The sequence below is a fragment of the Vicia villosa genome, unplaced genomic scaffold (assembly GCF_029867415.1).
Source record: "Vicia villosa cultivar HV-30 ecotype Madison, WI unplaced genomic scaffold, Vvil1.0 ctg.000250F_1_1, whole genome shotgun sequence".
NCBI lineage: Eukaryota > Viridiplantae > Streptophyta > Magnoliopsida > Fabales > Fabaceae > Vicia > Vicia villosa.
Genome location: NW_026705103.1, coordinates 172555 through 198581, shown reverse-complemented (window position 1 = coordinate 198581; position 26027 = coordinate 172555). Strand labels below are relative to the sequence as shown.

Below are 26027 nucleotides of genomic sequence, written 5' to 3'. Positions count from 1 at the left end.
TCTACCAATCATCACTTCATGCTAGATTTGTATCAGAACATTGTTGAATGTACCAGAGCATCATCAGAGCATCTCTACATCCTGAAATGTTACAGAACAAAAACTAAACGACAAAAGTCAGCATGAACGAGTTAGAACATAAAATGTATGTTTGAACACATTATATGTATCAGAGCCATATAGGCTGAAATAATGTATCAGAGCAAATAATGTATCAGAGCCATAACATTATATGTATCAGAGCAAATAGAATTTTGTCAGAACAGGATAGACAATGATATTCAAATTCTATTATCAGTGCTTCTGATTCATTCTTCTTTCTTGCTTCTGATTTCTGAAGCTTGACAGCACTCAGCTTGCTTCAGTTTCCAAGAGCTTATTCCTTTTACAGAATAACGCTTCTTATGGTTTTGCTTCTAGTGTTTGCTTCTGAAGATTCACTTCACTTCTCTGTACCTGCAAAACACTTAAACCATATAGAACTTGCAGTTCTTGTTAGTGAATGTGTGGGAGCTTTACCCAGCAACTGATAGATTTAATCAAATCATTTATCATTTATCTTCTCCCCCTTTTTGTCATAACATCAAAAGGAATATTTAAAAAGATTCAGATGCAAAAAACGACAAAAGAAAACATTTACTGGAATGTAAATCAAAGAAACTTTTTCATTGATAATCAGAAAGGTTTACAGGAAAGGAATGCAGGAAAACAGATGCAACAAGGAAAGGAAACTACAAAGACCAAAAGACTAAGATCCTAGCCTACGCAAAATCCGCGCCAGAACATCATGAATCCCGTCAGTGCTTGTAGCTTGCCTTGTCATGAAGGAACGAAACTCAGCGTTGGCTGCTTCTTGCGCGTCCAAACGAGAAGCCAGCATAGCTTGATTCTGATGAAGAGTTTCCAAGGTCTCCATCAGAGCTGAGGTTTCACCAGAAGAAGAAGCACCAGTATTTCTGCCCAGAGGGACAGCAATCTCAGCAGGGTGATCTTCTGGAAGATCTTCAGCTTGTGCATATTCCATTTCCTCATCTGAGTCTGACTCAGAAGGAGCCTTGGCATATTCTGGTTCAGGCAGCTCAGAAGTTCCATCTTCCAATGCTTGAAGAATAGCTGCTAGGTTTGTTGGAGGAGTAGGACCAGCAACTTCAGCACGATAAACCACTACTGGAAAGACCATGAGAGGTGCTTTTTCAGAAGGGTTCATTCTGAACCAGTTGAACAGCCACTGAAAATCTCCAGTCAGCACAGGAAACCAGAGCACAGAAGACCGGGGTTTCCACACCACGATATCTCTGCAGAGATTTTCTTCTTCCAACTCATCTGCAGGTATCTTCTCTTCAAGAACGCTTCTGTTCCTGATGAGACAGTGGTGGCTGCTTTCACCCACTTCCAACTGGCGACCACGAGGACCAGGAGCTTCAGACAAGATCCTTCTCTTAGTGTCAGTAGCCTTCACCAGAAAGTCCTGAAGAAAGGTATCCCAGAGGTTGCTCATAGCATACATATCCAGATGGTTAAGGTAGGCAGCACCCAGGATCTCCAACCAGCCGTTTACATCAGAATGTAAACGCTCCAGAGAGGATTGAGTAGAAGGGGTTGGAGGGATTATGGTGAATCTGAAGTCTGGACGAACAACACTATAGGGATTAGGTGTTCTGGTGGGAAAAGGGTGTGAGAGAGGTGAAGAGATATCGGATGGAAGGGTTGAAGGAGAGGAGATATCAGATGGTGAAGAAGGTGGTTCTGAGAGGATGAATGAGGAGGAAGAGGTGGTGGAGGTCTTTGAAGAGGGGGTTGATTGAGGGGAACCGTCAAGGGGTTGATACACTTTGAGAGGGTCATAGGAGATCCTAACTCTTTTAGGTTTGGTTTCTGGTTCAGCAGATGCCTTTCTCTTTTGTTTCCTATCATTGTCTTGATTCCCAGAGCTTGACGATGGATTCATGATGAATTTTCAGATGTTGGAAACTGCTAGGGTTTATGATATGAAAAGAGAGAGAGAGAGACGAAAAAGAAACCGAATGCAGAGAGAGAGAAATATGAGAGGGAAAAGAAACGTTTGAAGAGTATAAAAAGAAAACTGAAAGAGAGTAAATGATGAAAAGCATTTAATGTTACGTGACTTGAGGAGAGATAATAATGACAAAAGACGTGATTTGCACAGTTACCTAAGTAGACGTCCCCTCAACTGCACGCACGCTTGTTCAGAAATAGTGAACACGTGTTTACCATCTGGATAGCCAGTTATAGCTGTCTTGCTTTTAAAGAGATTCTGAATCAACTTAGACAATAAAACGTTAGTAATAACTGAATCACAATTTCTAATTGATTTCAACCAGAACTTCTTATAAAAGTAATTTCATTTCAGAAGATACTTATATATAAGAGTATCTTATCTTCTCATTCTGGGCTTGTTTCTGAAGATTTATTTTGTCCCGATTATATTAAATCCATCTGGTCTAGGAACAAGATCCCAAACATCATTCCTTGTAAACTGATTCAGTTCTTCTTGCATAGCAATTATCCAGTCTGGATCTTCTAGAGCATGATCAACAGAAATTGGCTCGATCAAAGATACAAGACCTAATTGACAGTCTGCATTGTTCTTAAGGAATGCTCTTGTTCTGATTGGATCATCCTTCTTTCCAAGAATGACATCTTCTGAATGACCAGAGATGAGTCTAGATGATCTTCTGACAGATGGTTCTTCAGAAATGCTTAGATCCTCCAGAGAAGCTGATACTTGATCTTCAGATTCTTTGCTTCTGAGAAGCTCTGCTTCTGATGCATTGCTTCTTGGCTCAACAACTTCTGATATGTCAATATCATAACCTGCAAAATTATCAACCTGCTTTGGTTTTTCAGAACCAAGCTTATCATCAAACCTGATATTGATTGATTCTTCTACAATCAATGTTTCAGTATTGTATACTCTGTAGCCTTTTGAGCGTTCAGAATATCCAAGAAGGAAACATTTCTGTGCTTTGGAATCAAACTTACCAAGATAATCTTTAGTGTTCAGAATAAAGCATACACATCCAAAAGGATGGAAATATGAAATGTTGGGCTTTCTATTCTTCCACAATTCATAGGGAGTCTTATTTAGAATAGGTCTGATAGAGATTCTATTCTGAATATAGCATGCAGTGTTTATTGCTTCTGCCCAGAAATGCTTAGCCATATTGGTTTCATTGATCATGGTTCTGGCCATTTCTTGCAGAGTCCTATTCTTTCGTTCTACAACTCCATTTTGTTGTGGAGTTCTAGGACAAGAGAAATCATGGGCAATACCATTCTCTTTGAAGAATTCTTCAAAGGATCTGTTCTCAAATTCACCACCATGATCACTTCTGACCTTTATGATTTTACACTCTTTTTCAGATTGAATCTGAATGCAGAAATCAAAGAACACTGAATGAGTCTCATCCTTGTGTTTCAAGAATTTTACCCACGTCCAGCGACTATAATCATCTACGATGACTAATCCATATTTCTTTCCTCTGACAGATGCTGTTTTGACTGGTCCAAACAGATCAATGTGCAAGAGTTCTAATGGCCTTGAGGTAGAAACAACATTCTTAGACTTGAATGCAGGTTTGGAGAACTTGCCCTTCTGACATGCTTCACAAAGAGCATCTGATTTGAATTTCAGATTAGGGAGTCCTCTGACAAGATTCAGTTTGTTAATCTGAGAGATCTTTCTCAAACTAGCATGACCTAATCTCCTGTGCCAGACCCACTGCTCTTCAGAAACAGACATAAGACAAGTCACCTTCTGACTCATAAGATCTTGCAGATCTGTCTTATAAATGTTGTTCTTCCTCTTGCCTGTAAATAGGATTGAGCCATCCTTCTGATTTACAGCCTTGCAAGACTTTTGATTGAAGATTATATCATAACCATTGTCACTTAATTGACTGATAGATAAGAGGTTATGAGTTAAACCTTCTACAAGAAGTACATTAGAAATGGAAGGAGAGTTACCAGACTTTATAGTTCCAGAGCCAATTATCTTGCCCTTCTGATCTCCTCCAAACTTGACTTCTCCTCCAGACTTAAGCACCAGGTCTTGGAACATAAACCTTCTTCCTGTCATGTGTCGTGAGCATCCAGAGTCCAGGTACCATGACATGTTGTGCTTTGTCCTTCTTGCAGCCAAGGATATCTGCAATAGGAATAATCTTATCCTTAGGTACCCACATTTTCTTGGGTCCTTTCTTGTTAGATTTTCTCAAGTTCTGATTGAACTTGGGTTTGACATTATAAGCAATAGGAGGAACAGCATGATAATTTTTAATATGAGTTTCATGATATTTCCTAGGTTGTGTCACATGCTTCTTGGTGTGTGTTATGTGAAAACTTTGTGCATGTGAAGTGTGCCTAATATCATGAGAGTGGCCATACTTGAACTGATCATACAATGGCTTGTATGTGAGTTTCATTTCATCAACAGGTTCAAGTTTGTATGGGGTTTCACCCTCATAACCAATGCCGACTCTTTTGTTTCCAGACACAGCATATATCATAGAAGCTAGCTGACTTCTGCCAATACTTCTAGATAAGAACTTCCTGAAACTTAAATCATATTCTTTCAGAATATGGTTTAGACTAGGAGTGGATTTTTCTGAATCAGAAGGGGATCCAACATTATTGGATAATTTTAAAAGTTTTTCTTTTAATTCAGAATTCTCCAACTCAAGCTTCTTTGTTTCAAATTCAAATTGCTTTTTCAGCTTTTTGTATTTGAGACTAATCTGAGACTTGAGTTCCAGAAGTTCAGTTAGACCGGAAACTAACTCATCTCTAGTAAGTTCAGAAAATACCTCTTCAGAATCTGATTCTGATGTAGATTCTGATCCGTCATCTTCTGTCGCCATCAGCGCACAGTTAGCCTGCTCATCTTCTGAATCATCTTCTGACTCATCCCAGGTTGCCATAAGACCTTTCTTCTTATGAAACTTCTTCTTGGGATTCTCCTTCTGAAGATTTGGACATTCATTCCTGAAGTGTCCTGGTTCATTGCATTCATAGCACATGACCTTCTTCTTGTCAGATCTTCTGTCATCAGAAGATTCTCCATGTTCAAATCTCTTTGAACTTCTGAAGCCTCTGAACTTCCTTTGCTTGCTCTTCCAGAGTTGATTTACCCTTCTGGAAATCATGGACAGTTCATCTTCTTCTTCAGATTCTGATTCTTCAGGATCTTCTTCTTTGGCCTGAAAAGCGTTAGTGCATTTCTTGATATTAGATTTTAATGCAATAGATTTACCTTTCTTTTGAGGCTCATTTGCATCCAGCTCAATCTCATGGCTTCTCAAGGCACTGATCAGCTCTTCCAGAGAAACTTCATTCAGATTCTTTGCAATCTTGAATGCAGTCACCATAGGACCCCATCTTCTGGGTAAGCTTCTGATGATCTTCTTTACGTGATCAGCCTTGGTGTATCCCTTGTCAAGAACTCTCAATCCAGCAGTAAGAGTTTGAAATCTTGAAAACATCTTTTCAATGTCTTCATCATCCTCCATCTTGAAGGCTTCATACTTCTGGATTAAAGCTAGAGCTTTAGTCTCCTTGACTTGAGCATTTCCTTCATGAGTCATTTTCAAGGACTCATATATGTCATAGGCCGTTTCCCTGTTAGATATCTTCTCATACTCAGCATGAGAGATAGCATTCAGCAAAACAGTTCTGCATTTATGATGATTCCTGAAAAGCTTTTTCTGATCATCATCCATTTCTTGCCTTGTTAGCTTTACGCCTCTGGCATTTACAGGATGTTTGTAACCATCCATCAGAAGATCCCATAGATCACCATCTAGACCCAGAAAGTAACTTTCCAGTTTATCTTTCCAATATTCAAAGTTTTCACCCTCAAATACCGGCGGTCTTGTATAACCATTGTTACCGTTGTTTTGCTCAGCAGAGCCAGATGTAGATGCAGGTGGATTTGTCGGAGTTTCACCAGCCATCTTTTAAATGAAGCGTTTTTCTCTTCCTGAATCTTTTCTAAACACGGTTAAGTGCTTGCACCTTAGAACCGGCGCTCTGATGCCAATTGAAGGATAGAAAAACACTTAGAAAGGGGGGGATTGAATAAGTGTGACTTTAAATCTTGGACGATAAAAATAAATTGCACAATTATTTTTATCCTGGTTCGCTGTTAACGAAGCTACTCCAGTCCACCCCCGCAGAGATGATTTACCTCAACCTGAGGATTTAATCCACTAATCGCACGGATTACAATGGTTTTCCACTTAGTCCACGACTAAGTCTTCTAGAGTATTCTGATCACAACTTGATCACTCCAGGAACAACTGCTTAGACAACTTCTAAGACTTTTCTAGAGTCTACTGATCAACCTGATCACTCTAGTTACAAACTGCTCAGCCAACTGCTAAGACTTCCTAGAGTATACTGATCACACGATCACTCTAGTTCCTTACAACTTAATGTAATCTATTCAAGAGTTTACAAATGCTTCTTAAAAGCTATAATCACAAACTGTGATATTTCTCTTATCGTTTAAGCTTAATCTCACTAAGATATTACAACAGCAATGTAGTGAGTTGATGAAGATTCTGAGCTTTGATTGAATAGCGTTTCAGCAAGTTTATTTTCGTTCAGAGTTGTTAAGAATGGGTAACCTTGCTTCTCATCAGAACTTCATATTTATAGGCGTTGAGAAGATGACCGTTGAGTGCATTTAATGCTTTGCGTGTTCCGTACAGCATTGCATTTAATGTTATACGCTTTTGTCAACTACCTCGAGCCTTGTTCACGCTGTGTCTACTGACGTAGCCTTTAGTAGCTTTAACGTTCCTTTTGTCAGTCAGCGTAGTCTGCCACCTGTACTTTCTTCTGATCTGATGTTTGTGAATATAACGTTTGAATATCATCAGAGTCAAACAGCTTGGTGCATAGCATCTTCTGATCTTCTGACCTTGAAGTGCTTCTGAGCGTGATACCATCTTCTGAGCTTCAGTGCTTCTGATCTCTTGTTCTTCTGATGCTTCCATAGACCCATGTTCTGATTCTGCTTCGACCATCTTCTGATGTCTTGCCAGACCATGTTCTGATGTTGCATGCTGAACCATTTGAGACACAACTTCTGAGCGCTGAATTATGCGTACTCTTTATATATATTTCCTGAAAGGGAAATTGCATTGGATTAGAGTACCATATTATCTTAAGCAAAATTCATATTATTGTTATCATCAAAACTAAGATAATTGATAAGAACAAATCTTGTTCTAACATTGTTTTGTGGTTTGCTGGCATTCCTTTCCTTTTTAGGATAAATATGTTAGTGGCGACTCTTTTAATTTTCGCGGTATCTTTGGGTGTTTAACTGCTTTGCATAGTTAGCTGTTTGCATTGCATTCTATGTGTGCATTTACCTTTCTGCATCATATTCTGGGTTGTCTGGATTTGTTTCTGTTGGGTGGGTGTTTAAAGAGGTAAAAGACCCAATACCCAGGTCATGGGAGTCGCCAGCTGTCGCTACCCCCGAAAATTAACAGAGTCGCCACTAACATATTTATCCTGAAAAGGAAGGGAATGCCAACAAACCACAAAACAAAACAACGGTCTCACGACCAGAGAAGAGGGTAAGGGAGTCGGTTACACGAGGGGAAGGTATAAGCACCCTTCGCGCCCATCGTACTCGATGGTATCCACGCTTGTGTCTAAAACTATGGGTGTGTAAGCAAACTGCGCTAACCTGGACTAAAATACATGCAAAATATAGGGAAAAGAAAGAGTTATACTCGTTCGGGCCCTACCCCACTGCCTACGTATCCTTTTTGAGAAATCAGAGGTACCGTAGCTCGGCTAACTAGTTTCTATTTGTTTTGTGTTTTTTAGGTGAACGAGTTACGTTCGCACTCCGCTGCTCGACCTTTGGAGGCTTAGGCTTGGGAATGGAGCGGAAATAACAAGCTCTTAAGAAAATAAAATCAAAGAGTATGGTTTATGTTTTAAAGAATGCATGAGGAAAACCTAAGCTAAGGGGGAAAGCTAGCTACCTATGTTATCATACAAAGGGTACAGGTCTAAACTAGCCTATCAACCTACGGGGAAAAGCGAATGCAAACAAGTATATCACACAAACGAGCTCCGCTCGTAAATCAAACAAGACCACCGACACTGGCCGAATGATAGAAAAGCGGTCTCGCCATAGCCAAGGGGAGCGAATCACCCGAGTCAACCAAGCAATAGACCTCGCAGAAATGATCGGGCCATAGACAAGAGGAGTGAGTCCCTCTCAACAACCAAGCCGTCACGGATCTGAAAGGAAAACGGTGCGTGCGTACACCGAGCGTTAACCTCGATCAACGTGAGCTATAGGAAATGCGAGGGTCCGATTGCATGAACCCTTTTCCTGACATACTCGATAACAAGATCTTGTGCTAGTTCAAAAGCGAACCACGCGTAGCATGCACATATTGAACGGACTCGATGAGACTGGGCGGGGGTTGATTGCTAACCCTTTCCGCATGCCTTCCATGAGGACTTAACGGAGTGCCATCTAGGTCTTATTACACCGTGACTCCCTATCGTAAAGCACAAATATAAACACACCAAAAAAAACAGAGCCTCTTTCGAGGGCTTGGCCAGATGCATGCCTAAGTCCTACTTCTCATGTTAAAGGATGATGCTAGAAAGCGATAAAGTGCGAGAAAAATAAAATGAAACGGGATCAATCCCAAACGGATTATGATCCGTAAACTGTAGCGAAGAGAGAAAGGAAACTAAGGATCCCGCGAGTGAGCTAGCAAAGCAAAAGCAAATAGTCAGCACACCGATTAGCCATGAAAGCACACAAAGGTCGACATGCGCGTCGAGCATAATCTAAATACACCTGTAAGAGGAACAAGCAAACCAAACAAGCAGATATAAAGTAATAGGAACGTGTCTCCCATATGAGAACACGACATGAGTGAATGAAATCGTGTCCCGCTAATAAAGCGGAACACCCAAGTAATAAGCGTCGATCGGTGTCTATCCAAAAGCCTTGCACACTAGCACACAAGTTAGAGATAACAAACATCGCAATCGGAATTGCGTTATTACCATAAACCAAAAGAAACGGGCAAGTAATATAAACATGAAATGGACGATGAAACGTCAAAGAGAAAAAAAACATGAACGATCTATAAATTAATGAAAACCAAGTATCTAGCTAGATAGTACATTTCACAAGCTTTCCAATGATATAAAGAACATGCAAAACGAAGATACGAGTAAAAAGTTACGAAAGATTGAAGTTAGAAAAGAAAAGGGAAAAAAACAGGTAAGGGAACTGGTTCCCCTATATGTGAACCCGGGTTCCAACACAAAAACACACGCAGGAACCGGTTCCCCCAGACTAGGAACCGGGTTCCAGGGCATTCTGCACAAACCACAAACTGTAACACCCTTCTAATACCCCGCATAAATAATAAACAATAATCAGAGTAAACATGAAAAAGGGCATTACAACTTCCACAAAAATAAAATATAATACTCATGTCATGCCATAAAAGAGAACGTCAACCAAATTTATTCAGATCATCATGTTTAACACAGCGGAATTATCTCTAACATCTGAATAACAAACAGCCAAGTCACAGACTTAAAACATCAACATAAAAATCCATCCAAAATAAAAAGAGTTTAACAAGTAACTCTAAACGACGCCCCCAGTGTTACACGACCAGAGCATGACACGGACCCAACTGACTCTAACGAACTACTTGACGAGCTAATCCTCACCAAGTACGAGAGCTACTCCTCAATCTGAAAAATAACAATAGTAAGGGTGAGTCTCATTCACATTTAACTAATGTTATAAGATATAGATAATAAAATATCATTTCACACGCCATTCTCCCAATCACAGTTATGATCAGATTCAAACCATACAATCAGCAAGCAAACAACCAAATTTACACATATTATAACATTGGACAATCTTCCATTCATGTTATAATAGCAAAACAGCCTAATGCAATGCAACTACATGCATGTGGTACCAAAATCTGGGATAACCCAACTCACCGACCCACCATCGTCAAGGATACGGTAACACCCACTCACTAATTCCACACAATGGGAATTAGCTACCACTGATCCACCATCGTCAAGGACCAGCCACGTAATGATTATGAATGCATGCATCAACCATAACATGCTCATCACCCACATACATCGATCAATGTCATAATCATCAATAAAACACATATTTCATACCAACAATACATGTATAATAAACACCAGTTATACCCACAACATCATACAGGTAATACATTCATTAGTGTACCTATAAACATATCTCACCACAAACAAATAAAATCGGGTGTTTTAAAAATAATTCAAGCCACCACTCAAAACACCATTTGAGTATATAAATTATTTGATTAGCTTCACTGTGCTCGAAACGGCACCAAAATCCGGCTTACGGTTTAAAAGTTACACATTTTTAAACTTTTCAAAACGGCCTGTCGCAACAACTAACAGCACGCGGCGCCACACACATTCGCGGCGCGGAACGAATCGGAACTACGCCTTCGCGGCGCAAACAAGGTTTCGCGGCGCGGAACGAGAAGGAACTACGCCTTCGCGGCGCGGCCATACGCTCGCGGCGCGTACTGAACACAACAAAACTTTCTGGCCTTCTGCCAAGCAGTTCGCGGCGCCAACTCCTGGACGCGGTGCGAACTGGCGATTTCCAGCGCTCCGAATAGCAGAAAACAGCCTGCGATTTCGTCCCTCTTTCACCGAATCACTACCAAACCAATCTCATTCCAACCAGATTTCGCATACAGTGAAACAAACACATATTATAACACATTTATAATACATTCAACCATCCAATTATCACCAATACATGATCAATATAATCATTATAAATCAATTCTCCCAAAACCTAACATTTCTACAACCTAAGCACAACCCAATTGATACGAATAACACGATCAAATTCTATCATACTACCTATAATCCCATAATAGAAGATAAACGGAAGAGTCCCCCCTTACCTGAAGGTTGATTCTTCGCTCTTCCTCGCGTCGCACTTCTTCGCTCTTCTCCTCTTTTCACGTTCAGACTTCTTTTCCCAAAATGCTGTAACTCTCTCTATTCCACAACTCCTTCTATTTTATGAAAATAAGCTTATCATTAGTAATGGGCTTCACCACTGACACCCCCCTTCTACTACAAGCGACACTGGCCCATTAGCCTCATTATTTCCATTATTCTCAGTTAACTCAAATAATTCTAATATTTAATCAAAAATTAATTAAATTAAATAAAGAATTTTATGGGGTGTTACAACTCTCCCCCACTAGAAAAGTTTTCGTCCTCGAAAACATACCTTAGGCAAAGAGTTCCGGGTAGGAGTCCTTCATCTGGCTCTCCAATTCCCACGTAACATTTCCACCGGCTGGTCCCCCCCAAGCTACTCTGACCAACGTTATCTCCTTGCCACGCAATTGTTTCACCTTCCGATCTTCAATCCTCATAGGCAAAGTTTCAACTGTCAGATTATCCTTTACCTGCACATCATCGACTTGGATCACATGAGATGGATCAGCAATGTACTTCCTCAACTGCGACACATGGAATACCTCATGCAGATTCGCAAGTGTCGGTGGCAACGCAATACGATACGCCACTTCTCCAACCCTCTCCGTAATTTGAAACGGACCAATAAAACGCGGAGTCAACTTCCTTGACTTCAGTGCTCTACCAACACCAGTTGTAGGAGTCACCCTCAAGAACACATGATCTCCTTCTTGAAATTCAAGTGTCCTCCTTCTTTTATCATGATAACTCTTCTGCCGACTCTGAGAAGTCTTCATCTTCTCCTGAATCATCTTAATCCTTTCTGTTGTCTCCTGAACAATTTCCGGCCCAATCATAGCACTTTCGCCAGATTCGTACCAACATAAAGGCGTTCTACACCTCCGACCATACAAAGCTTCAAACGGAGCCATAACAATACTCGAGTGAAAACTATTATTGTAAGTAAATTCGATCAAGGGTAGATAACTATCCCAAGCACCGCCCTTTTCCAACACACAAGCACGCAACAAATATTCTAGTGATTGAATAGTTCTTTCTGTCTGTCCATCCGTCTGTGGATGATAAGCAGAACTCAATCTCAGCTTAGTACCCAAAGCCTTCTGCAAACCTTCCCAGAATCTGGATGTAAACCTTGGATCTCTATCTGACACGATACTCGAAGGAATACCATGTAAACTCACTATCCTTTCAATATACAATTGAGCCAGCTTCTCCATTGGGTAATCCATTCTCATTGGTATAAAGTGAGCAGACTTTGTCAACCTGTCCACAATAACCCAAATAGCTTCACAATTCTTCACCGTCCTCGGCAAACCTGAAACAAAATCCATAGATATACTATCCCACTTCCATTCTGGAATAAATAACGGTTGCATAGCTCCATACGGCTTCTGATGCTCAATCTTCGACTTCTGGCAAGTCAAACAAGCATAGACAAATTCAGCTATTTCCTTTTTCATTCCAGGCCACCAAAACAGCTTCTTTAGATCATGATACTGTTAGCTGAAGATTTTGTTTTATGTTGTTTATCCTTCGAAGGAGTTGGGAATCGAAGGAAAGATGGTTACTGATGGCCATCCCTTAAAAAATGGCTACTGATGGTCATGCTTCGGAAAAATAAAGACTTCTAAGTTCGATGAAGATAAGTGAACGCTGAAAGATTAATGAAAGCATATGTCTTCGGGACTTAGCCAAAATTCATAGAATATGTATTCAAGTATTACTACTTAGCGTGTTTTTTAGTAGTGTTTGTTTAATACACTGCCACGCGTCGAAGATGGACTCAGGCGGGAAGATTTGAAATTCGAAGACGGTTTCGTAACCGTTCAACAATAGATGGCTTCGCTGGAAGTTCTGATGAGAAACGTGGCAGCAGATTAGTTTAGGACCGTTAAGGTCGAAACTAGTATAAATAGGAGTCTTAGTGTTAGGATTCTGTGTGTTCATTTTGTACAAATCACTCACATATTTACTCAAGTATCAAGCGTTAAGAGAAAGAGTTCGCTGAGAAAATGTACGTATGACACCACCATTTTAATACATGTGTATTATCTTTTTGTTTTTATCTTTCAGAATTGCTGCATTTCGTTTATTTCTTGCCATTTACGTTTCTGCATCTTTACTTTAACGTCATTTACTTTCGAATTACTTTCACGCTATTTACTTTCAAAGTCTTTTATATTTCTGCAGTTTAAGATTCTTTACGTTTCAATTGTCCTTTTAATTTTTTATGTCATGTCACTTCGATGAAGTCATATTTATATATAACAAAGTGATTGTCGAGACTATTTGTTCTGTTAATCGAACAACGCTTATTGAAGAAGACAAACAATGAATATGGTTCGAACAAACATTGATAACAATCTTCTTGACTATGTGTCCTAGGATCAATCTAGTCGATCCTGCAAGTAACCAAATCATATTTATTATAGTTTGGAAGACTAGCGGTTGTTTACCGGAAATCACCGTAAACAAATTGGCACGCCCAGTGGGACAGTGTCAAGCAGATTGTTTTAATCAATTGCTTTATTTTTGTCTAGACAATATCAAGATCTTGTATGAACCTTAGGAACGGTAAATTAAAGAACAGTGCACAACCGATTCCCAAACGAAGGTACAACAGGAAAATGGTCGTTACGGCCAGTGCAGGGGGTAATCAAGATCCCCCACAAGGTTCAGGATCAGGAGCGGCAAATTCGACTTCTACTCAAGAAACACGAGATGCAACGGGTCCAAATGGATCGAGACCTGCAGATAATTCCCAGAATATGCCTGAAAATAATACAGCACCCTCAGGGACTGTTCCAGTTCCAGTGTCGACAACCGCACCCTCATCCACAAGCGCAGAGGACATATTGTTTGCCTCGACAAATGCTGCAAACAATTTATTTGGTCAAGGCACGAACTCCGCTTTCGAATGGAGACCAAATAATCCATACGGAATGCCATACCCATATGGAACAGGCGTACGAGGGGCAGGACATATATATGCCCCAACTAACAATGCGACATTTTCACCAAATGTTAGTTCAGTGGGTCGAAGTGCACATAACACTGGTTTCTCTACCCAGATGCCTCACTTTACCACAAATAACCAAGCAGCATTTCGACAAGAAATGGATGCAAGCAACCATGATATGGTAGGGGTTTTGGCCAGAGAATTGACTTCAGTTTTAAGCCCACTAATGGCAAATGTTACTACTACGAATAGAGAAAACATGGAGACTTTCCAAAAGATATCATCTCAGATGAATCGAATGGCAGAATTCATGGGAGTAACGCCACCTAAAAGGAAAGACAAACAGCCTTCGAATCAAGAAGAGAGGCCCATTTTAGAACGTGTACAAGACATAGTTCCATCATCTAGGACGGTTACTAGGGATGTAGGCCCCTCACGAAGAACAGAGGTGTTCGAAGGAACTCCAATAATTAACTTAGAAGCTTCAAATCAAAGAACTGTCCCCGTCCGACAAGAAACGGAGGAGGAGCAACCCAGATTAAGGATTGTGGGTAGGAACGAACACCCAGATGAGATTGTTCAAAGAGTCAGAAGAGAAAATCTGGCTACAGAAAATAACTTAACTGCCATGATAGAAAGGGTTATGGCCAACAATGGCCTTAGTACTGGACTTAGACGTCCAAACTATACATCCCCTATATCAGATTATATCATGCAAACAGAATTGCCTAGGGGCACCAAGGTACCCAAATTTACAAAATTTTCAGGTGAAACGAACGAGTCAACGGTGGAACATATTGCTAGATATTTGACGGAAGCAGGAGATTTAGCGGGAAACGAGGATTTAAGGATCAAATATTTCCCTAGTTCACTGACAAAAAATGCCTTCATTTGGTTTACTACTTTGCCACCAAATTCGATAGATGCATGGGCATACTTGGAAAGAATTTTCCATGAGCAATTCTACATGGGCCAAACTAAGATAAGTTTGAAAGAATTGGCCAGTGTTAAAAGAAAATTCACAGAAACAATTGATGATTATTTAAATAGGTTCCGTCTGTTGAAATCAAGGTGTTTTACAACAGTCCCAGAGCATGAACTTGTTGAAATGGCTGCTGGTGGTCTAGATTATTCAATAAGAAAGAAACTAGATACCCAATACCTTAGGGACATGGCCCAATTAGCAGATAGGGTTCGACAAGTCGAACGCCTGAAGGCAGAAAAAGCTAGGGCAAATAAAAGTTATAGAAAGAAAGAGTGGCATACGTCGAAGCCAAGGATGCTGAGAATGAGTCTTTCGATGACTCATATAGCCCTGAAGAAGTCGAAATAGACTTGGCTGAATTGAAAGAAGCGCCACCTTATGCTTGCAAACTGCTAAATCCTGCCAATGGAAAAAATCCAGTAGAAAACGATAAGAATGATAGGTTCCCTAAGAAAACTTATACATTCGACATTACCAAGTGTGATGAAATATTTGATTTATTGGTAAAAGATGGCCAAATGATACTACCTCCAAATTCAAAAATTCCTCCGTTGGAACAACGGAAGAAAAGAGGTTTTTGTAAATATCATGGGTTTTTAGGCCATAAAACTTCTCAATGTTTTCTTTTCAGGGATCTAATTCAAAATGCTCTCAATGATGGAAGGTTGAAGTTTGCTGACAAGACCAAGAGTCATATGAGGGTCGATACCAATCCCCTAAACATTGCTGACGCCAGCCTCTGCGAGGTAGAAGATATCAACATGGTGGAAGTTTCTGAAATCGAGGTTGAGGAGACTAAAGCAATGTTCAATGGAAAGCAGGCTACTGAAAGCCTAAATAGTGACATAATCTTCAATACTGATGTTGAAGAATCTTCCAAGGCAGAAATAACTGAAGCCTCGAAGGAAGAAAACAGCGAGGCCACTGAAGACCTCAGGATGAAACTCCAGAAAATCCAGATTTCTGAAGTTCCTCCAGCAGCGGTCAACATGGTTAGCGCCAGACGACCAGCGTCTGAATTTGGCGAACTAGAGACATGGCTGACGAGGAAAAATGGGGGCATCGAAGTTCCTCCAAGAACTGAAAGCCTCAAAGAATATCTCTGGAATTGCCACGAGAGAAATGGTGGTAAGCAATGGATGTGTCCAAGGTGTTCGATCATGCTGAATCGAAGGGTCGAAGCCAACTTCGAAAGGGTTCGACGCGAAAGGTGGGAACACCCAGGAAGAGAGCCAAATCCCCTACTACAACTGTACCCAAAGATGGAGGAAAGCTTGGTAGGATTTTTGGTTAGATGCCACAAAGAAAACACTGAAGTTGCTCTCTGCCCAAGATGTGGGGCAGTCTATGACGAAATGCTAGCACGATCATTTGAACGTGTGTATTGCTACATGAGTCAAGAAACTCAGGGGTTGCGTCCCAACCTGTACGGTTTCGACATTTGGACTCCAACAAAGAGGCCTGATAGCCCACATCCTAGGACTCGAAGGGTGACGTTCAAAGTCCCTGCAAATGCACCCAGGGATAGGTGGGTACAAGCTGATGCAAGAACTAACAAATGGCGAAGTTGGGACCAAGGTGGTAGAACTGCAATGGCATATAGGAAACAATTTCAAAGGTCAAATCGAGAGGCGTATCGGTTGGAGAATTATAAAGGAAAAAATCCTATGTCTCGGTCCCAGTGGAGAAGGCATCAGAGAATAAAAAAGGCTCAGAAGGAATACAGGCCAAGAGAAGCTGGAGACTCTAGTAGCAACCAAGTCCCATACCAGGGGGCAAAGTCGAACAAACCTCCGGTGGAACGCAGACTATTCGAAGCTGAAAAACTCTTGGATGAAGAAGACAAGATGCGTTCAAATTCTTGGAAAGAAGAGGATAGAATGACAAATGATTTTGACTCTGATGGAGTATCATCTATAAACTTGAATTGCAATGTTGTCTCGGTACTCCCTCACGAGTTTAATCAGGAAACTGAAGTAGAAGACTGTGAAGAGGCTGATATCGAAGAAATGGCAAAACACAGACCCGTGTGTTACTATGTGCTGAATAACGGTGCAGTAGAAGAACAGAATGCTTTCTTCGAAAGGCCTGATGAGGGTATGCGAAATCATTTGAAGCCACTTTATATCAGGGCTAAGATTGAGAACGTGGGCATAAATAAAGTCCTAGTTGATGGGGGAGCAGCAGTAAACCTAATGCCTCAATACATGCTAAAAAGAATTGGTATGTTCGATACGGATATAAGGCCACATAACATGGTTTTATCCAACTACGAAGGCAAAATAGGACAAACTCTGGGAGTTGTTCAAGTCAATTTGACAGTAGGCTCAGTTACCAGGCCAACCATGTTCATGGTTATACCAGCAAAGGCAAACTACAACCTTTTGCTTGGTAGGGAATGGATTCATGGAGTAGCGGCTGTACCCTCAACCATGCATCAGAGGGTGACAATTTGGAGAGAAGATGGTATAGTGGAGAATATCGAAGGTGATCAGAGTTATTACATGGCTGAGGTCAACCAGGTGAACAAAAACAACTTCGACAGGAACTTGGCAAACATAGGCCCTTGTCATGCTGTTGAAGAGATGTATACCCCAAACAAAAATGCAATGTACTATTTGACTTTACACCCAAATGGATTCCAATGGGATAGGGAGATCATGGATGGTCCACCAGATCCAGCAACATCGGAGAATTATCCAGCAGTACGGCCAACGGGCTGGGACGATGACATTAATCATGCCTGAGTCTGCGTTCTTCGAAAAGATTTCGGCCTATGTGGCCGAGAACAAAAGGAAAACGGCTCTCGAAGCCGAACTATCAAATACAAAGATAGATACAGTCCTAACCAAAGAAGGAATATCAGAATTGGAAATACGTACGAGTTTCGAACTCCCTGAAGATACGGGTCCAGTTGAAGAGATCATAGGAGAAGAACCAAGTCAAAGGTTAGATGCAATATACGACGAAGAACCGTTGGGATTTGAAAAAGACCCGATGGCGTCGAACATAAAGATGTTGGCCCAAGATCCACTTGAAGAAGTCAATCTTGGAGACAATGATCAAAAGAGAATAACATATATTAGCGCGAAACTAGAACCAGAATTGAAAGCAACGGTCATCAAAATGTTGAAAGACAATAGAGATTGTTTTGCTTGGGATTATGATGAGATGCCTGGTCTCGAAAGAGACTTAGTCGAATTGAAATTACCAATAAAAGAAGGGAAGAAGCCAATAAAACAAACTCCCAGAAGATTCGCGCCAGAGATTCACTCGAAGATTAAAGCAGAGGTCGAAAGACTCTTACGGTGCAAATTTATCCGAACTACAAGGTATGTTGAGTGGATTGCTAATATAGTACCTGTAATTAAAAAGAATGGCTCATTAAGAGTATGCATAGACTTTCGCGACCTTAATGCAGCTACTCCGAAAGACGAGTATCCCATGCCTATAGCAGAAATGCTAGTAGACTCGGCCGCAGGTTTTGAGTATTTGAGCATGTTGGATGGATATTCGGGATACAATCAAATTTTTATAGCAGAAGATGATGTATCCAAGACAGCATTTCGTTGCCCAGGAGCAATAGGCACTTACGAATGGGTTGTGATGCCTTTTGGTTTAAAAAACGCAGGGGCAACTTATCAAAGAGCAATGAATTCTATATTTCACGACTTCATAGAAACATTCATGCAAGTGTATATAGATGACATTGTGGTAAAATCTACCTCGGGTATGAGTCATCTTGATCATCTGAGCCAATCATTCGAAAGAATGAGGAAATATGGCCTGAAGATGAACCCCCTTAAATGTGCTTTCTTTGTGCAGGCAGGCGATTTCTTGGGTTTCGTAGTCCACAAAAAAGGGATAGAAATCAACCAAAACAAGACAAAAGCCATTATGGAGACCAAGTCTCCCTCCACGAAGAAAGAATTACAATCATTGTTGGGTAAGATAAATTTCTTAAGAAGATTTATCTCTAACTTAAGTGGACGCACGCAAGCTTTCTCACCTCTACTTCGGCTTAAGCAAGGAAAATTCGAATGGCGTGCTGAACATCAAGAAGCTTTCGATCAGATAAAGCAATACTTGACTTGTCCACCAATTCTATCTCCCCCAAATGGGAAGAAGCACATGCGCCTATATATTTCAGCATCAGATAAAACAATAGGCAGCATGCTTGCCCAGGAGGATGAGAATGGCATCGAAAGAGCCATTTATTATTTAAGTAGAGTACTCAATGATGCAGAGACTAGATATACTGATATAGAAAAACTCTGCCTTTGTTTGTATTTCTCCTGTATCAAACTCAAGTATTATATAAAGCCAGTTGATGTTTACGTTTCATCTCATTATGATGTTATTAAACATATGTTATCTAAGCCAATACTACATAGTCGAATTGGCAAATGGGCTTTAGCCCTTACTGAATATTCATTAATATTTCAGCCTCTCAAGGCAATGAAAGGTCAGATTGTGTCAGACTTCATTGTCGACCATGCGGTGGTTGAGAATCATCAGCATTGTGTAGATTTGAAACCTTGGAAGTTATATTTCGATGGTTCAACGCATAGAGAGGGAACTGGTATTGGAATGTTGATAATTTCTCCTGATGGAATTCCAACAAAGCTCAAGTATAAAATCGAAGGTCCATCATGCTCCAATAATGAAGCTGAATACGAGGCTTTAATTGCTGGACTTGAGGCTTTGTTAGAATTGGGGGCAACCAGAGTCGAAATTAAAGGAGACTCCGAATTGGTCATCAAACAATTGACAAAGGAGTACAAGTGCATCAAAGAGAATCTGATCATGTATTTTATCATCGCAAATAGGTTACTCAAGAAATTCGAATACGTGGAATTAAAACATGTACCAAGGGTGAATAACCAGGAAGCAAACGACTTGGCTCAATTAGCTTCGGGATATAAAGTATCAAAAGAAAAGTTGGAAGAGTTGATTGAAGTAAGAGGAAGAGCAATGTTTACTAAACTTTCGCCAAGTGATCTGGAAGATTCACAATTGGGTTATGCCAATAAAGAACAATTCGAGGTACTAAATATAGATTCATTGGCTGACACAGATTGGAGGAATCCAATTATTAACTATCTGAAAAATCCTTCGACGGATACAGACAGAAAAATCAAGTATAGAGCCCTGTCATATTTTCTGATGGGAAATGAATTGTTCAAGAAAACTCCTGAAGGGGTATTGTTGAAATGCTTGGGAGAAGCAGAAGCATACTTGGCTCTGTCGAACGTACATAGTGGAGCATGTGGTGCACATCAAGCAGGGCACAAAATGAAATGGCTCTTGTTTCGTTATGGGATGTATTGGCCTTCGATGCTAAAGGATTGCATAGAGTTCGCGAAAGGGTGCCAAGAGTGCCAAGAACATGCAGGTATCCAACACGCTCCAGCAAACGAACTAAGTACAATAGTAAAACCATGGCCTTTCAGGGGATGGGCACTAGATTTGATTGGAGAGATTCACCCCAAGTCATCCAAAGGGCAAAGATACATTTTGGTAGGAATAGACTATTTCACAAAATGGGTTGAAGCAATACCACTGGCAAATGTGGATCAAGAGGCGGTGATCGAGTTTATTCAGAAACACATTATATATAGATTTGGAATCCCAGAAAGTATAACAACTGATCAGGGATCAGTCTTTACTGGACGAAAAATGCAAGATTTTGCCAGAGAAATAGGTTTCAAGTTATTTACTTCTACACCTTATTATGCCCAAGCAAATGGACAGGTTGAAGCAGCAAACAAAATAATAATTGGTCTTATCAAGAAGCATGTAGGAAAGAGACCCAAGAATTGGCATAAGACTTTAGATCAAGCACTTTGGGCTTGTCGAACATCTCCAAAAGAAGCTACGAATACAACTCCTTTCCAGTTGACGTTTGGACATGACGCAGTACTTCCAATTGAGATATGTTTGCAATCAGTAAGGATACAAAGACAAGCAGACATTCCTCCCAACGTATACTGGGAGTTAATGATGAATGAGTTAGTAGATTTGGACGAAGACAGACTTCGAGCACTGGAAATGATAAAAAGGCAAAAGGAAAGAGTGTCCAGAGCTTATAATAAAAAGGTGAAAGGTAAAACTTTTGTTAATAATGACTTAGTCTGGAAAGTTATTTTACCTATAGATCGAAAGAATCAGGCACTTGGTAAATGGTCCCCACATTGGGAAGGACCCTTTCGAATCTTAAAAGTATTCTCGAACAATGCTTATGAAATTGAAGAATTAGCAGAAGATCATAGGATCTTGAGAGTAAACGGGAAATATTTGAAGAGATATAAACCAAGTATGCACGAAGTAAGGATTGCAAAGACGTAGATACCCAGGGTACTACGAAAAGCCAAAATGGTCAGGCACCAAAATGGCTTCACAATCAGGAAGAATTATGGAAAGAAAAATCAAAGAAGACACCAAAATATTCTTTTTCATTTCAAGCATGGGAGTACATTCATTACAAAAAGATCCAAAGAATAGGATCTGAAGTTACAAAAGGAAGGAAGGCATAAATATATATAAAAAGATTAAACCTAAGGTAAAAAACTTGCTAGTCAATCCTTTGGTTTAAATTGTCCAAAGACAACACGGGAGAAGGTTCAGCCTCGAACATATCCATGGCTCCAGAAGTACGCATCCTTCTCACTACGCCTTTCTTAAGAAAAATATAGCTAAGGAGTCTCCCGTACGGAAGACAAGTCACAACCCCTCGACGGTCAACACCGGCAGAGACAGCTTTAACAAGTCCCTTGAAGATCATCAAAGGGATGTTAATTTTCTTCCCTCGAAGACCACAGAGGATAAACTCCAAGTCTTCAACCATGATGTTGTTTTCGTCAATCCGCCGAGGTTGGAAGTTCCCCACGAGCATCTGGTGCCAGATCCTGATGACTTTGGCACTAAAGCGGTCATTGTCCACAAGAGTTCTCAGCATGAGATGAGTAGTCATGCTGAAACTGTTGTCATCAAAAGTTTCACCAGAGTTATTGCATTTTATCAGATTGGCAATAGTGGTGGGAGTAATGCTGAGACGAGCGTGTCGAATAACAGAATCAATGGTGGTCCTACCTTCAGGATCTATGCGTAAAGACGCATTCATCCAGAATTCTGCCACCATGTTGGGGTAAATAGCACCCTCCAGGACTTCCTCAAAGTAGAAGTCTAGTTCCTGGTTAACAAACAGGGTTTCGATGGTGATGAAATGGCGAACAAGTTCATCCTCAGAGAGTCTGAACTCGCCTCTAATGAGGGCTTTGATGTCGTTAAAGAAGAGAGGTTCAGCCATTGTAAGGTAAGAAAGTTGTTCTGAAAGAGAAGTTGTGTGTTTTCTTTTTTCTGTGTTTAGTTTGGAGAGAAAACGCATGAATGAGAAATAAAGGTGATATTGGACCCTTTATATAGAAGGGGAATACTGAAGGGTGGGTTTTAATTGCCAATGAGTGATTGGACTGCGGTTGGTTTTCCAAAGAAAGAAGTTATGGCTTCCGCCGTTTCCCGCCCTTGGAAGTTGAGAAGTAATCATTAAACTGATGCACGCACGTCTGAAAACCGACGTTTTGGAGAAAGTGACGTCACTTTTAATAATGATTATGGCTAGAAGAAGTGGAAACGTCAAGTCTAGAGGCAAGAGTGCTGCGAAGGATGTTCAGGTTCTACATGTTGCATTTAATAAAAGCACTGTAGGAAATCTAAAGATATATCTTGACAAGAAATTGAAAGATTTGCTAAATCAACAATGGCAAATATGATAGAGATAAAAGGGAGTCAAGCGTACAAATATTATATGTCTACAGTGGCCTCGATTACAAAATAAAGGTGCAATAAGTAACAAGATCGAAAACATTTAGTTGAAATCCTCAGGGAGATCCTTTTTGATCTTCAAATATTGAGTCTCCCATGAAGACATGCGAAGTTCAATTAGTGCCCGGTGTTTCTTCAACCTTTCGATTTCTGGCACTAACTTTTGTGCAGTCTCGAAATGTTTCATTCCTGACTGCACCACTTCGAGCAAGTCTTGTTGATTAGACTTTTGTAGGACTGCTTGACAACTTTCAGCCTCCTTTATCTTGCCCTCGAGTACTTTGATTTCTTGTTTCCAAGAGCCGATTTTCTTCTCATAATCATCAATGGCCTTCTGATTTTCTGAATGTTTGAGCCTGAGGGCCTCACCTTGTTTCGTTGCGTCCATAGCAAAATTCCATGAAGAGTCATGAGAGGCCTTTGTCTCAGATAACTCTTTTTCGACATTTTGCCTTCGAAGGATGTTAGCTTGGAGTTGCTCGAGTAGAGAGCCCAGCAGAACAATTACCTCTGAAACTTCTGTGGAAACTTGAAGCAAATCTACTTTCTTTAGAAGTTGATTTAAGTTGTGGCTCTTAATAGGGTCCCGGTTGAGAACATCTACAAGATTGACCCCAAAGAATCTTTCTTTTATTTGTCGAAGAAGACTGGGAATATCTTCCTTGTCACTAGAGTCTGCAGTAACAGCTGTTGAGACATTAAGCTCCGGAGGCGAAGGAGTATTCACATTCATAATGGCCTTTAAGAAACTGAGAGGATCAGTTTGCTTAAGTTGTTCAAGCTCTGAAGGAGTAAGCTTTGCAGGGGCAGGCGTCGAAGTTGTCTCAGGAATGGTTTTTGCGTCAAGAGTTGAAGTTCCATGAGAAACTGGTTTTTCAGGCTGAGAAATCTCTTCCATAGCATCTTTCTCCGACGCGGAATCTTCGTTGTCATGTGATTGCTGGTTCACATTATCGCTGCCTGAGAATGGATGATCCTCTTCCAAATTTTTGCCTTGATGGGTAGGTGGGGATTCGTCAGTAGAGTGGCTTTCTTCGACTGGTTCATTAGGCAATATGGTAGCAATTGGCCTAACGTCTTCAAAGACTGGTGAAAGAACACGAGTTTGATTTTGAGAGGTACCTATGTTAAACAGAGCAAAGTTATTCAAAAAAAAAAAAATAAAATAAATAAACTTTTGAGGAGTTTAGTTAACGAAAGTTAAAGTTTGACAACTACCATAAAGTTTGTCAACATCAATGGTGAGGCCAGGGTCTTTAAAACCGGAAGTAGCAGTGCCAGCATCATCCTGCAATAACAAGGTAAAGTGTCAGTACAATTATTTAGTTAAAATCACAAGATAATATGTGGGACAAACCCAAAGTACCTTGGGTGGAATATTGTCTGGACTTGAATTATGGCTTTCCACAACGAAAGCATTACTAGCAGCTTTCAAAGGAGACTCTTCAGAGGACGCTTTATCACCAGGAGAAACAGCTTTGGAAGGACTTGCCTTTCTCCCTTTTCTCGAAGGGGTAACAGCTTTGTATTTTTTCTTCTGTCCTTGTCTAGTTTGAGGAGGGGATTTATCTTCGCCATCCGAACCAGTGGTCGAAGAAGCTTTACGCTTCGAACCCGTTGGGGGTTTCGAACTCTGGCAAGTCGAAAATGAGAAAGATGAGTACTAATCACATATTGTACAAGATTGAGAGTATGAGATAAGTATGTACCGTGGGCTTCTTATCAGTGACGAGGGAGTCACTCCCACTTGGTTTATTGCTTTTAGATGTCCCAGAGTCTTTTGGGGCAGAAGCTTCCTTAATCTTCCTCCTTCGTGCAACAGCTGTAGTTGAGACTGAAATCAGTATATCAATAAAGAAAAGATAAGTCAGTCGAAAAGATTGCCTTAATCCAGACCTTCAGGTATTGGAGTCAGGACACGAACATGTTTAAGATCTATATGAAGATGTCCTTTGAAAGTATCCAAGGTATGCTTAGTCGGAACCACTCGTTCAGCGCGTTTTTTGGTACTCTCTTGAAGAATTTTGAGAGCATTCCCACACACGAACCAGTCTGGGAAAGGAGGACTTAGAGCCACACCAAAATCAGCACTTGGTAGTGGGGGGAATTTTGGAGGATTGAGTTTGAAAGCCACTTCATAACGTAGTTCTGGTCGAACATACGAGGGCAATTTCAACTTATTTAGTTTGGCGGAAAACTTTTCGCGCAAAGTAACTGCAGCCTCACGAACAGTCCGACTAAGATCATCAGGCCTATAGATAGTTTCAAAGAATTTTTGAAAAGCTTGGATTTCTTTAATATGAGTGGAAGTACCTTTTTGGAAGTTCTCCTGCACATCATTGAAAGCTGCAGTTAGTTCCTGAGCAAGGCTATCAGCATCAAAAATTTGAGAGCTATAATACTCTGTCCACCATTGATGAAAATCTGGTGTAGAGTAAAAAGAAGGTTCAAAAGGAATAGGAGAAAGATTGGTGACGTCAACGTATTTGTCGATTTTTTGTTCACATTCCTCTTCAGTCAAATACAAAGTGTGGAAACACATATGGTTCCTTTTCTCATATAAGCACTTGGGTGTTATTTGAGTTAGCCCAAATTGTCTTGAGACCAAATTCGGTTGATAGCACATGAGGATACATTGACCCTTTGATGGTCGAAGACGGTGGGAAAACAATCTTGGAGTCAGAAAGGCTTCCCAAATTTCCATAGATTCAGTTTGTTGATCCTGAGATGTTGGTGGAAATTTTCGAGTAAACCATTCAGGACCTATTGTTCTGTGTACAAATGGGGCCATAGAAGGATCGAACTGGTCACGCCGAGCAAACATCATCGAATACGCCAGGAAATGTTCATGAAGCTTTCCCATTTCTTCTTTTGGAGTTAGGTAAGCTAACCTGGTCCCCTCTATAGTTCGATTTTTGATTATGCTATCCTCCTCATTGACATCTCCTCGAAAGGGAAGATGAGTTTCGAATGTAGCATTAAGCCACAATTGCAATAGCCAGAAAGGACCAGCGTAAAGTAAACTACCAGATTTGAAATTCTTGGTAAGGTTTGCAGCTTCACTAAGGTTTTCATAAAGAGACCCTAGAAGTAGTTGGCTGAGGTTGAGCTTTTTCCCAGCATGCAATTGATTAGCCATGCAAAGGTACCTTTTCGCAACTTGAATAGACCTTGAACAGAAGGCACATCGTG

At 40.6% G+C, this 26027-nt stretch overlaps 1 protein-coding gene across 3 annotated transcripts; it reads right to left on the bottom strand.

Moving 5' to 3' along the window:
- Positions 1–22828: 22828 nt before the first annotated feature.
- On the bottom strand, positions 22829–24994 carry LOC131625896 (uncharacterized). 3 transcript variants are annotated; one of them, XM_058896730.1, is made up of 3 exons: positions 24202–24994; positions 24054–24123; positions 22829–23957 (listed from the first exon to the last, which is right to left on the bottom strand). In XM_058896730.1, exon 3 carries the CDS (start codon positions 23731–23733, stop codon positions 22879–22881), a length of 855 nt encoding a protein of 284 aa, XP_058752713.1. In that variant the 5' UTR covers positions 23734–23957; positions 24054–24123; positions 24202–24994; the 3' UTR covers positions 22829–22878. The 3 variants fall into 3 exon arrangements, with proteins under 3 accessions (XP_058752713.1, XP_058752714.1, XP_058752715.1); XM_058896731.1 differs by having other exon boundaries at positions 24054–24994; XM_058896732.1 differs by having other exon boundaries at positions 22829–24123.
- Positions 24995–26027: the final 1033 nt, after the last annotated feature.